Source organism: Macaca thibetana, chromosome 10 (assembly GCF_024542745.1).
Source record: "Macaca thibetana thibetana isolate TM-01 chromosome 10, ASM2454274v1, whole genome shotgun sequence".
Lineage (NCBI taxonomy): Eukaryota > Metazoa > Chordata > Mammalia > Primates > Cercopithecidae > Macaca > Macaca thibetana.
In genome coordinates this window covers 89,301,512-89,315,320 of record NC_065587.1, presented here as the reverse complement: position 1 = coordinate 89,315,320, position 13,809 = coordinate 89,301,512, and the positions used below count along the sequence as shown (strand labels likewise).

The 13,809-nt window shown below is 40.6% G+C and overlaps 1 protein-coding gene across 4 annotated transcripts in view; it reads left to right on the top strand.

Annotated features, from left to right (window-relative positions):
- The window catches only part of RALGAPA2 (Ral GTPase activating protein catalytic subunit alpha 2), a 321,485-nt gene that overhangs the window by 72,736 nt on the left and 234,940 nt on the right, over positions 1 to 13,809 (top strand). For all 4 annotated transcript variants that reach the window (XM_050745426.1, XM_050745427.1, XM_050745428.1 and 1 more), the window contains exons 7-10: positions 611 to 726; positions 3,014 to 3,152; positions 4,860 to 5,059; positions 11,009 to 11,236. In XM_050745426.1, the coding sequence (XP_050601383.1) occupies positions 611 to 726; positions 3,014 to 3,152; positions 4,860 to 5,059; positions 11,009 to 11,236 (683 nt within the window). The remainder of the gene's footprint in view (positions 1 to 610; positions 727 to 3,013; positions 3,153 to 4,859; positions 5,060 to 11,008; positions 11,237 to 13,809) is intronic.

Below are 13,809 nucleotides of genomic sequence, written 5' to 3'. Positions count from 1 at the left end.
TGATGACAGGAGAAATTTACTGAAGTGATGGAAGCAGGAATAGGAGGGGACAGATGTTGGCAGTAGCAGGAAGTAAAAACACATGGGAAGTCTGGACTGGTTTTCTGGCTATTAATAAGATTAAACTCCACCATCCAAAGCTACTGTCTATTCTTATCACTGTTGTTCATAAGTGGACATTCATCTGCTCACCAGGATCTTATTTTGCCACTGTGTATTTTCCTGCAGCATCTATGGAAAGACAATAGTGGTCTCATGGGACTATTAACGGTGGCCATTTGTGTCCTGTGAGTTTTCAAGGAACTTGCCTGTTGGGACCATTGATTTATTACTGTATATTGCACTATTGCTCAATGACTGGCATTTGATCTTGGGCTGACCAAAGCAGAATTCGAAAGGGAAAGAATGGTGCAGCGGGAGAAGGTGCTTCGTGGGCATCTGGGCTGTGTTTCCAGGCCCTTTAGGCACACTGCCTTGGAGTGTGCTCCTCAGTGTGAGCAGTTTCAGTGGACGGAGAGATGTATTTTAATAGAGACCATTTTTAAAACGCTAAATTCTGTTTAAAATTTAACTTTGGTGAATGAGCTCTCATCATTTTCTGTCCTTTCAGTAAAGATATATCCAGAAGAAATCACTCCACTCCTGCCAGCCATATCGGGGGAGAAGATTGCTGAGGACCAAACCTGCTTTTTTCTTCAAATACTGTTGAAGTATATGGTTATTCAGGTCAGAGAAAAATTATGACTTTTTCAGTGTGGTGGGTTTATTCTCAGCAGGAAGAGGAAATATTGCCTCTTTTCTCTCTGCATATCCGTATTTTTTCCCTTTTCTTTTTCTTTGAGTTGATTTTATGTGATGTTTCAGCAAGTGCAGAGTATGTACCATTTTTTAGGTCACTGCAGCAAGACCAGCTGTATGTACTATTTTGTGAGTGTGTTTAAACCATTTTTCTCTCTTTACTCCTTTCCTACCCCTAATCTCTATGCTTGCAAGACAGGTTGAAGTAGGAGGCGGGCCCAGAGGCTGAACAGGTGGACAGGAATAGGCAGAGAAGACCTGTTATCAGGGGATCTGAAGGAAAGCACATGGAGCAGTCTCCTCATGCCATTGGCACAGGCCTCCTTTATGTCATGTATTATTTTTTCTCATATGCACCAATTGCATACAGAACTGAAGTAACTGGTTTATGATTTTAATAGGAGATTTGTGACCCTGGTCTAGATTTCTGAATAATAGTTAGAATAAAATGTTCTGATTCTTTTTTCTCAGCAAATACTTCTGTTGTCCTTGAGTTCGTCCTGGGTATTGTCCAGTATCTGTCTTCCCCTTCACAGCCGAGTTGTTGAAGTAATAATCTCTACTGAGTTCGCATCCTCACTTCATATTCTTTTGACACCCACTGTTAGCTGCCTTCTGCCCTGTCACTGCTAAAGTGGCAAGCCCCAAACCACAAGGGTTCTAGGGTCAGCCCAGAAGGAGGGCACACTTCAGGTTTTGCTCTCCTTGTTCTTTGAGGGGATTTGACTACCCCTCCTTCGTGAGTTTCTCTCCTCTTCTGATATTTTCTCTGGCATTTCTCCCTTCCTTTCACTCCTTTCTAGTTTTCTTTAGGGAACTGTGCTTTTCTCTGCTATCTCTCAAGATTCAGTACTTGACTGCTTTTTCTGAATACTCAGCAATTTTGTCCCCCTTTCCTTGCCCCTTTCCCTTTAGCCAGAAACAGAAACACAGGACTTCAAAATCCTGAAAACCTGACTGGGGCGTGCTTTCATATTCTGGAAACTCCACATTTGAACTCTAATGGCCCATTCTAGATGCATCTCAAATGCCAGCTGTTCAGAAATGTTTGAACATTCCATTTGTCCTGGAAAATCAACAGAGTATCCAGAACTTGTGTTGGGGGCCTTGGGTTCTCATTCTAGGTGTGTCACTAATGAGTTGTGTGACCTCAGATAAGGCGGATGGAATTGATACAGGATAGAGGTTTGCATGCAGACTGTGAACCTTCTAATTGTGTGCAAAGTTTTAGGTGCATATCGGTGCCTCCCTTCTGCCTTCTCTTCTGTCGATTGAGATGAGTTCTCAGAGCACAGCTTTTGGCATATTATGGGTGCTGAGCCCTGCTGCCCCTGGGGTAGCCAAAGCATCTCATCCCTTTACCTCAGGTGCTACACAAATTTCATTTTCTAAGTGGGCATGTCAGGAAGGAAGTTGGGAAGCCCTGCTCTAGAGCGCTCTGTGGTCTAACAAACATTAAGAACCACTGACAGGTCTTCTCTAAGGGCCATATTTCCCTAAATCATGTGGGGGTGACTGCACCTGTTTAACCAGGCTGTCCTCCTGGCTCCTGAGGGATGGTCCCATATATTGAGCAGTTTTGGAGTGCTCCCACTATGCAAACACTGATGGGTTTTTGAGAGGGAGAATATTATCTCAACACTATGAAAGATTTAAACTTAATCCATAGTGGACTGGCATGCCTGGTTTATCTTAGCCTTTGAATTTTTTTAATACAGAGAATGCATTTTCCAAGATTCCATGGATTTTGCCTTTTGATATTGATTTTACATGTAGGTAACATTGGATGAAATTCTTGAGAAGGATTGTTTCTTTAATTTCTATTTATTATAAATGGCCTTTTTCTGAGTTTAGAAAAAAGCACCTGATTATTCGTGACTAAATGTTTTAAAGGCACAAGAAATGTTAGATAATTACAAAAAACAGAGAGAAAAAATATGGACATGATATATTATAGCACGTTGTAAAAGATACGATGTCATTGAGTTGTTTGGTTCTCAGTAAAAATGCTGTTTTTAACATAGTTACTGTTTTGTTTTGAAGTATTCATTCCTGCCATCTTTTGAGCTTTGTTATTATTTCATTACATGATTGTCAGTATATTTGTCATTTTTTACATTTAGGATAGGAATTTTAGTAACATAACACTTCAGTTTAGTATATGTTAATTTGAAATGTAAATATACATATGTTCTTTTCCACATATTATCCAAAGGCTGCAAGCTTGGAGTGGAAGAATAAGGAGAATCAAGATACTGGTTTTAAATTTCTTTTTACATTGTTTCGAAAGTATTATCTTCCTCATTTATTTCCATCATTTACTAAGTTAACAAACATCTACAAACCTGTACTTGGTAAGTACTGTTGGAGCCGTGTATAGAGGATATCCAAAGGAAAGCTATGCAGTCTCTTTCAAAGTGACCTTTGATTATTTTAAAGTAAAATAGTCATTTTATTTTTGTATTGAATGGTAACTTTATTATTAGATGTTTAAAGTTTCTTAATAAGTGATTTTAATTATTTGTAGCTACTAAGATATACCTCAGCTCACAGCAGTAAAAGGGAACCGTGGCTCCTGTACTCAGAAATAATTTGAAATGTATTTATGATATTTTTGGTATAATTATATTGTCATCCTTTAACGTAAAAATCTCTGCATTTCCTAAAGTCTTTCCTTGTGGGTGGTGGCATATGGTGACCTCAGGCTTTGTTCAGTGACTGGGGGCCAGCCCAGGGCAAATAGCTGCCATTGTATGCCTTTTCTTTCATGCTGGGTCCTACATCCAGCAGCTACTACTGACAGGTGCTTATGGAGAACCAAATTTTAGGTGATTGTACAAGCTATGGGCAGTAAGCCCCAGAGGACTAGGAAACAGAAAGGAATTTCTAATTTGGCACCTAATGTTTTTTTCTTCTGTAAGAAATGAGGACTCAGAGGACAGAAGCATCCCTTAGAGTGTTGAAGGTGGGCGTCAAATCTTCCTCTCCCTATTATCTAAAACAGGTAGTTCAAATGAATAATTAAAAACAGTTTTGGAGGGGAAATGGTGACATGAGATGTTACTCTTTTGGGGAACATGGTCACCTGATTCAGTTGTCTGCACTGTGTGTGTTCTGTGTTTGCGTACACACACACACACGCACGGGAAGAGAAGCCAAAACTTGGTGCGTTTTGAAAGATGTAGAATTACTGACTTTTAGGGGCACTGGGACATGTATTTCCTTAGCTATATATATGTGAATATTTTTTCAATATTTGTTTCTGATTTCATATGTACTCTAAATTCATTGTGAAAACATGGTATATTGTTAATATTGCTAGATTAAAAGTTATTTGTTGATAATTTTTCTGCCTTATACAGGTATTCCAGATATACAAAAATTATTAAGATAGAGAGTTGAACTTATGGCAAGTAGTATCTCAAATCCAATACCATGTAATTTTCATATTGATTATGGAATTTAAAGAATGAGAAATTGACTTCTTATTAAGTCTTTGGAAAAGGTAGCATTTGATTGCCTCAAAGATGAAATGTGACTTTCTGAATTCTTTTAAATATAAAGTAGATGATATTGATTCTGTTTCATTGGATTCATCTAACGGGAAAAGGATATAAAACTCTAAAGTTCAGTGGATTTAATCGCTGCAATGTTAGATGTTAAAATACCTAAAATTATGTTTTAAAAGTTCATATATATGTTTACATTTGTTCCAGCTATAAAATTAAATTAGGTATAATGTATGTGAAAAGATTTTCACTATTATAGTCTCATATAATTTATCAAAATTGTTAAAAATAGTTGTTAGCTTAGTTTTTCCATAGCTGTATATCATAGATACATAAATAATCACCATCACCACCCATTCTCAGTCAGATCACAAGGTGGAATCAGAAAGGAGCCTACCAAAAAATGCCATTTTTAATCATTGAAGTTGTTCATTCTTAATTGCTATTTAGACAACCAAAAATTGGATTTAATTGGAAACCAAAACATTTGTAGGGGTTACATAATGTTATGATTTATTAGCCTAATCAATCATGTGTTCTTTTTTCTACCAGACATCCCCCATTTGAGACCAAAGCCAGTGTACATTACTACAACTCGAGACAATGAGAACATTTACAGTACAAAAATTCCGTATATGGCAGCTCGTGTTGTTTTTATTAAGTGGATTGTAACCTTCTTTTTGGAAAAAAAGTATCTAACTGCAACACAGAACACTAAAAATGGAGTTGATGTATTGCCTAAAATCATCCAGGTATGCTGTTCATCATCTTTTTATCTGTTAATGCTTCTGTAATAAAACACACTGGAACATAGCCGGAGTTATTGATTATCAGAGTTATTGGTTCTTCCAGGTTGTTGGTTATAGGTAAGTGATTTTATTGGCCTACCCTGTCTGTAATGCCGAGGTTTCAGAGGGAGTTGTGAGTTTGAATCACTTGCTGTGCATTGTTAGGATTGCCATGATGATGCAGTCTCGGGAGCCATTCTGAGAAGATGGCTGTTGTGTGCACACTCCTGGTTCCTCCTCATTCTCCTCACTTGAGTACCAGTGGCCTCTGAGCGTGAGAACAGAGGCCTGTCTTGCCTTCACCAAGCCCCAATAGCTGGAAGGCTCTTAGGAAACTGTAAGTGGCCCATGGTGAGGACCTGTGAGGCTGCCAGGCGCCCTCTGGCATCTGAGGAGAGGGAAGTAGATCAGCAGCTCAGGATTTTGGGCTGGCTGTTGAGCAATGGTGGGGACCCTAGAAGAGGAGGCTACCTCTTCCCTGAGGCCTTCAGAAGAGACCTTTCCTTGTATGGGGCCTGCTGTGCTTTTTCTCTCTTGGCCTTGGTCAGCCATACACAAATGGGGGCTTTCCCAACAGGCTGAGTTGCTTAGGGACTTGGTGGAGCACTACCATTTGTGGAGGTCACAGAGCAGCCACTTCACTAAGGGATCATGGTGTCATGTGCTCTTTTGTTTATTGTCCCCAAGAACAGGGATAGGAAGTGTGGTCCACTGACTGCAGATTTGCCGATGCCCTGGAAGTCCCAGAAGTCCGACCTAGGCCTGAGCTGAAAGAATGCACAGACCTGAGGAGGCAGATAAGTGGCTCTTGTGCTTCAAGGTTATTAGGAACCTTGATGGAGAAACAACAAACAGTCTAGAGCATGTGGCTCCTCTGGGGAGAAGTCACTGAAGAGTGAGAGGAGAAACCTATTTTCAAAATCTGAGGGAGGTGCGATTGCAGTAAGAACAATGAAAGACTTGCTGAAAGAAAGTTTTAAGAAACCTTTGAATGTCTTAGTTAGAAAAATTAGTAAATAAAATGAAAATGGTAATGATTATTGCTGAGGAAGAAAATTAGTTTTCTGAAAAAAATCCCACCACAGTGACTAAAAATTTAGAGAGATAGAAATCAGAAATTGGTAGACAAGATCTAAGTACAGGTCCCTACCTTACAAATATTAGGTGGGTGGAAGAAGAAGAGAATGAGAATAATTGAACAAATAATAATTAAAGTTTGTCTGAACTGAAAAAAAAAAAAAAAAAAAAAAAAGTCATGCCTCAAACTTAAAGGGTCTTTGAGTCCCAGGAAAAATTATCAAGACACAAACCTAAACAGACATTTGATTTTCAGGAATTAAGAGACAGTGGTATAGGTTTCCAGACAGGTTACTTCAAAGGAATGAGACTGAGATTAGTGTTGAACATCTAATCAAATCTGCAATCCTGCAATCTCTTTCTCTCTCTCCTTCACACACACACACATCCGCCAACAGGATGTCAGTCAAGATTAAAAGAAAGAATCATAAATTAATGGTGTTGGAATAATTGGCTAGTCTCTTACAACATACTGAAGCAAACGACAGATTGATTTAAGGTCTACAATAAAAACAAAATACTGAAGAAATGTAGGCTGGGTGCGGTGGGTCACGCCTGTAATCCCAGCACTTTGGGAAGCCGAGGCCGGCGGATCATGAGGCCAGGAGATTGAGACCATCCTGGCTAACATGGTGAAACCCTATCTCTACTAAGACTACAAAAAATTAGCCGGGCGTAGTGGCGGGCGCCTGTAGTCCCAGCTACTCAGGAGGCTGAGGCAGGAGAATGACGTGAACCCAGGAGGTGGAGCTTACAGTGAGCTGAGACTGCGTCACTGCACTCCAGCCTGGGCAACAGAGCGAGACTCCATCTCAAAAAAAAAAAAAAGAAAAAAGAAAAAAAATGTAAGAGAAGGGAAAATCCAGGAGAGTGTCTAAATTTGGGAAGTGGTAGACTACCTTAGGTAGAAATAAGACCCAGTAGGCTGGGCGCCTGTAATCCCAGCACTTTGGGAGGCCAAGGCAGGCAGATCAGTTGAAGTCAGGAGTCTGAGACCAGCCTGGCCAACATGGTGAAATGCTGTCTCTACAAAAAATACAAAAATTAGCCAGGCGTGGTGACAGGCACCTGTAAATCCCAGCTACTTGGGAAGCTGAGGCAGGGGAATCGCTTGAACCTGGGAGGTGGAGGTTGCAGTGAGCAGAGATTGTGTTACTGCATTCCAGTCTGGACAACAGAGTGAGACTCCCATTTCAAAAAAGAGGAAAGAAAGAAAGAGAGAGAGAAAGAGAAGGAAGGAGGGAGGGAGGGAGGAAGCAAGGACAGAAGGAAAGAGAGAGAAAGAGGAAGGAAAGGAAGGAAACAAAAGGAAAGAAAGAAAAAGAAAGAGAGAGAAAGACCCAGTAGCCATGGAAGAAATGAGGTTTGACTTTATTTAAAAAAAAAAAAGTGAAAGATTTTTGTGTCAAAAGACTACATAAGGCCAGATCCAATCAATAGACTATGAAGTAACATCGTGACTGTTAAAAGGGTTAAGATCTCTGCTATATAAAGAGTACCCACAAACTGGTAAGAAGACAACCCCACTGAAAAATGGACAAAGGAGATGAGGGTGGCTCATAGAAGGCAGACTACAGGGACCCCTGATTTTATCGGCAGTCAGAGAAATGCAGTTAGTTCTGAACCACGATGAGATACCTTTATTCACTTATCAGGTAGACAAAAATCTGTATGAAATTACGTCTAGGAAACGCAGTCATGCTCTTTGATAAATTTACATCACATCTGAAGCGATTGTCACTCAATTCAAAAAAGTCTTAATTAAGGGGTGTAACCTTTCCTCTCTGGTTTAAAAAGATCAGAAAACCATCACCTGTATTTATTGAAAATAAGTAGCTCATTCTTGAAAAGTACATCTGGATGATGAGAAGTAGAAAGAACAAATTAACCACTGCTTTCAGGTTCTGATTTTTTCTTTTAGTTGACTCTTCACAGTTGTGAGTCATCTACTTTTACTGTCTAGCTTTTTTAACATCTTAAAGGTTGGAACTTCGGAATCAGTTAGGATGGTTCCATCATCCGCATGGAAAAAGGATCACAGCTCAAACTGTCTTAAACATAAAATAAATACTGTAATCTTACTAAAAAGAAGCACATGGTGAGGCTGGCTGAGAATACGGTTCACTCAGGCATTCTCCCTGGTTCTCTGTGGTCTTCTCCTCACTGTTCTGCCCTTTCCCTCTGAGAGCTTTGTCTACAGCAGCTTCCCCCTTGATTGTAAGATGGCTACCAACAGCTGGGGCACTGCTTTTCTTGTTCACATTTAGAGGCGATCCAGAAATATAAAGCCCTTTCCTTTTGTCTGAGTGGAACAACTTACGTTACCTGCCTCCCCCTGGAACAGTAACAAGAAACTGATTTGCTTAAAGCTGGGTGTGTGAGTGGGCCAGGAGATGTCATGATTGGCCTCCACAAAACAGATTGGTCCCTTAGTACTGTGGATGGGATCAGCTTCCTGCGAGTCAGTTGAGGTGCATAGGAGGAGGCACACAGAGGACTGAGGTTCTGTTAGGGAGGGAGAAAGAGTGCTGGGCTGACAGCCATTTGTACCCTCTGTGCCATCACACCCTGCAGATGACTGTCCCTAGAAATGGCCACTACCATTCTAGAGACTGCCACTATACCTCACAGTAAGTTGTTATATTAGTTTCTTACTGCCACTGTTGCAGATTCTCACAAACTTAATGTCTTGAAACAGTACAAATTTATTATCTTACGGTTCTGAAAGTCAGAAATCCAAAATCAAGTTATTGGCAGATATGTGTTCCTTCTCGAGGTTCTAGGGGAGAATCCTGTGTTCTTGCCATGTCCAACTTGTAGAATCCTGTGTTCTTGCCATGTACAGCTTCTGTATTCCTTGGCTGTGGCCCTGCATCACACCACTTTTTCTCCCAGTTTCCATCATCACTTAGCCTTCTTTGTCTGTTATCCTCCTGCCACCCTCTTATAAGGACCCTTGGATTATATTGGGACCATTTGGATAATCCAAAATAATTTTTCTATCCCAATAGCCTTAACTTAATCACATCTGCTGTGTCTCTTTTGCCATGGAAGGTAACACATTCACAGGTTCTGGGGGTTAGGACATCCTTGGGGAAGTCATTATTCAGCCCACCAGCGGTGGTTGGTCTGCAAGGTCCAAGATTATTTCATTCACGTGCCTGCTACTTGATGAGGGCAGTTGGAAAGGAAAGCTGGGTTCATCTGGGACTACTTGTTCTGTTTTCTGGTTAGCAAGGTAGTTGGACTTCTTATATGCCTGCACAGGGTTCCAAGAGTGAAATGTTTCAAGAGATGGGAATTGTTAACCAACAGCCTCTTGGGCCTGAGTCTGATGCTGGCACAGGTCTCTTCCATTCTATTCTACTGGCTAAAGCAGTCATACAGTCCATGTAGATGAAAGGGAGGGGACATGGGCCCCATGTCTCTGTGGAAGGAGTGTTAAAGAATTTGTAGTCATCTTGAATTTGCCATATATGTGCATATTGTTTTTTTTCTTTTTTAGTTTGTGGGGAAAATGGGAGTTATAGGTCAAAAAGTCACAGGTTATTGAGCCATAAGAGACTTTAGACCTAATCTAGCCTCTGTGTCCTACAAATTAACATATATGTGTGTGTATATGTGAAATCCAAGTGAGTTGCGTGACTCGTGTTACAGTTAGGAATGTGGAGAAGCAAGTCTTTTGATTCTTAGTTTGGGCCTCTTTTTTCTGTGCTATACTCATCCTTGGGCCATTCCTACTGAAACTTCAGATAAAAAAAGAATAAAATGAATAAAGTGTTATTTTCGTGTGGAAGATAGTGGATCCGTCAAAAAGATAAAATAATTTCCATAGGTGAGCACATCTCACAGTGTGATAGTGCCTTTGATAAGCCACACAGGCTTAGTAACTAAGGCATGAAGAGAAAAATTATTACAAGTATAATATTCCTTTAATTTTCTCTAGAGATTATTATTGGATATCTGTTTTGTTTTCAAACTGTCCTTGGTAGTTACTGAAATTAGTTTTGCACTATTCATATCTTATCTCTTCTTGTAAAAAATATTCACAGTAGGTAAATTTTAATTGTATTTGGGCTATGTATTTTTGACACTTAAAAGTAATAATAGAGTTTGCAAAGATGAAGCAAAATTATACGTATATTTTGTTTGGAGGAAACCTTTAATTCTATGTGGATATGAGAGCAGAAATCAGTGTTAAGCTTTGTGAGTGATTGCATGAATTACTTCATTTCTTTGCATGCCTAAAGTCTTTTAAATGTTTAAAATTTTGTGAATATCTCTTTACGTTAGACCTAAGATTCTGAGGATAAAGCTCAGATCAGCATTCTTCTGATAAAATACCCTTTGAAGATCTTCACACTCCACTGTCAAGCTGCCACTTATTCACATAAATCAAATGATGCATCCTATCATCGTTGTACAAGAAGTCCCCTGAATTTTCCTATCTCTGTGACCATAGGAGCAAATGCTAAGGTGTAGAGACCTGATGTGATGATAATACAAATGTGTTTACACATTAATTTATTCTGTGGTTTTACAATGCAAATTAAACCTTTTAGATTGGGAAAATTTCCCAGCCCTCCTTTCTGAAACAGCTTAGTAGTTTTCCTTTTAAAATAGCTGAGTTGGGAGGGATTTGTTGGTTAGTTAGAAAATTGGTAAGTACAGGCTCTGGAGCCTGTCGTGCTTCAAGCAGTTGCTGGTTTTGGTTTGCTGTACCCTGTGCACGTTGATGGTAACTAGAGTTACTTAAAACAAGGCAAGACTGAAGTTTGGCCAGGTGTTCTTGAGTTGGGGTGAGCATCATTGAGAAGTGTGCTGACTTTCTTCCAGACTGTTGGTGGTGGTGCTGTGCAGGAGAGAGCGCCTGAGCTGGATGGTGGTGGGTCCATGGAGCCAGACAAAAGCCATTCTAACAGCAGCACCCTGTCGGACCGAAGACTCAGTAACTCCAGCCTCTGTAGCATTGAGGAAGAGCACCGAATGGTGTATGAAATGGTACAGCGGATTCTCTTGTCAACACGAGGTTATGTCAACTTCGTGAATGAAGTATTTCACCAGGTTAGTGTGTGTGTGTGTGTGTGTGTGTGTGTGTGTGTGTGTTACAAGTTCTTGAAACGGAAACGATTTTGTTTCATGTTCTTTTACTTGTAACACTCCAACAAATAGAGTTGATGAGTTGGGTTACGTTACAGAACTGAATAATAACGAATGATCCCTCTAATCTTTTAATTTGTGTGGATTGCTGTGATTTTTAAATTTTGTTGTTGAAAAACATTTACACAAGGAGGAAAATTTCTGTATTTGAGCAAAATCATGAGACAGATACTTTCATGTTTTTGTGATAAAGTAAACTCAGAATTAGGTGGGAAGAAAGCCATTCCTGAATACCCAGCAACAAATGAACACAGCAAAGAAGAGTCCAGTCTTATTCCCAGAGCCTTAAGGAGCTCTCTGAGGAGCTGGAGGTTTCTGCAAAAACCTTGCAGAGGCTTGTGGCACTCACAATATGATAGAATTATTTATGGCACAAGAGAAGAAGGTAGGTGGCAAGGGGAATAAAAGGAAAGAAAGGAGCAGAGGCCAAGACGAGAAAAGAGGTGTGAGCAAAGGAAGGAGACAGAAGAGGTCAGAAGCCCAGGCTACAGTTAGTGGCCATGAGTGACATCAGAGGTTTGCAACTGGGGTTGACGCTACTCCCTAGGGGACATTGGCAATGTCTGGAAACAGTTTTGGTCATCACACCTGGGGTGCTACTGGTGTCTTAGCGGGTCACAGCCAGGGATGTTGTTAAATATCTTGCAGTGCCCAGAATGGCCCCCACCCCAACCATGACAAAGAACTATCTGGCTCAATGTGTCAGTAGTTCTACTGTGGAGAGACAAGAGACTCAGCACTAGCCTTCAACACAGCAAGCAGAGCTCCCACACAGCAAGCAGAGCTCCCACAGATCTGGAGTGTGACATGTGGCCAGTGCCACTTGACTCTAGGTACTGGTGCTCTTGAACACAGGAATGTGGCCTATTTGTGGGTATGTGTATATGAGGTGGAATAGTTGTTTTATCCATAGACCTGAAAAGTAGGTTAAACCCTTGAATGGCAGAGTGCAGCTGTAGGTGAGGAGGAGAGGAAGAGTCTTGTACATATGAATGACGGGAATGCACCACAGAGAACTTCTTTTGGCGAGGCAAGTTTTTGAGATAGTGAATGATTGGCCCTATCACTTCTGGGACTTTAATTACAAAAAATCAACCAAAAATGAAAGTCTCAACCTAATCCATAGCAGTATAGAGATTTTACCATATTTTCATTTTAATGAAGAACAAATTTTACTTAAGAAAATGTTTGTTTAGTCTGCAATTAACATTCCGCTTATAAAATTTTTTTTTCTGGTTCTGTGGCCCAGCACTGCCTTGATTCTTCTCACTCTCCATGTCTTCTCTGTTTCATGTCTTGGCCACTCTTCTTGTTTTATCCCAAATTACAGGTGTTAACCAAGATTCAGGGCTCAAGTCTTTGCTGTAATTCTACACTTGGCCTCCTTGGGGCCTTTACTGCTGGTCCAGTGCCAGCAACCACTGTGGTATATGTCTCCCAGTCAGGCCTTTTGTCTGAACCTCACTTGTAAATAAAAATATTAATTTCATTAAACAGATTTTTTATACTCATGATAGATTTGTTACTGGCAGAGGATATACCACACCAGGAGCCGGAAAGCGTAACGCAATGCTGCAGAGACCAGGTACACCTGAGCACAGCTTCAAGGGCCCTCGCTCTGCTGCACAGAAAATGTGCCCTCTCAGGATCATGATTCACCATCATGAGAGTGAGTTATCTGTCTCAGGGAAGACAGGGCGCAAGTTTACTGAGAGGTCCTTCAGACCTAACTAATCACACGGCTAAAATCAGGCAGAATGACTGAGTAAGCCAGCTGTAGACTCTCAGTGTCTACATTGTCACTGAACAATGTAGACAAGGTGGCCCTGGGTGCCTCCTACACTTGCCTTTTAAAATGGCCATGTGCCATTGCATGTGATGTTCCTGTAGTATCTTAATGATAACAAGACCAAAGCCTGACTCATTTTTTCCCCCTAATATCAGCTTATCCTCTTGACTTGACTGCTTCTTCAGAGGGACCTGTATTCATGTTTGCATCTTAATTTTAATGCTCCTAGGTTCCCCATCTCCCTCTCCTCCTATGACAGTCACTGGATAAGTCACACAGGAGTTTTGCTTGCTCCTTTACTCTCCATTTTCTTTGACTGTGGTTAGCAGCCCTCTCCTTGGAACTCCCCTCTTTCTGTGTCATCCCCCTCTAGGTAGTACTGCACACATCATACTGCCAAAACAGTTTTTTTTTTAATAATAGTCCATGATTTGAAAACCTAGCCCATTCCCTACATTAATGTTGTCATATTCATGCTGCTGTTGTACATGTGAAAGGTCCATGGCAACTATTTGAGTTGAAATAGTCAGGGTCCTGGAGTGTATGATCTATAGCAGGGGTCAGCACACTTTTTAAAGCAAAAGGCCAAATAGTAAGTATTTTAGGCCTCATGGATTATCGTGAATGCACCTCAGAGAGACAGAGAGGTGAGAGCTGTGAGAGATTGAGACCTGGAGGATCTGGTGAG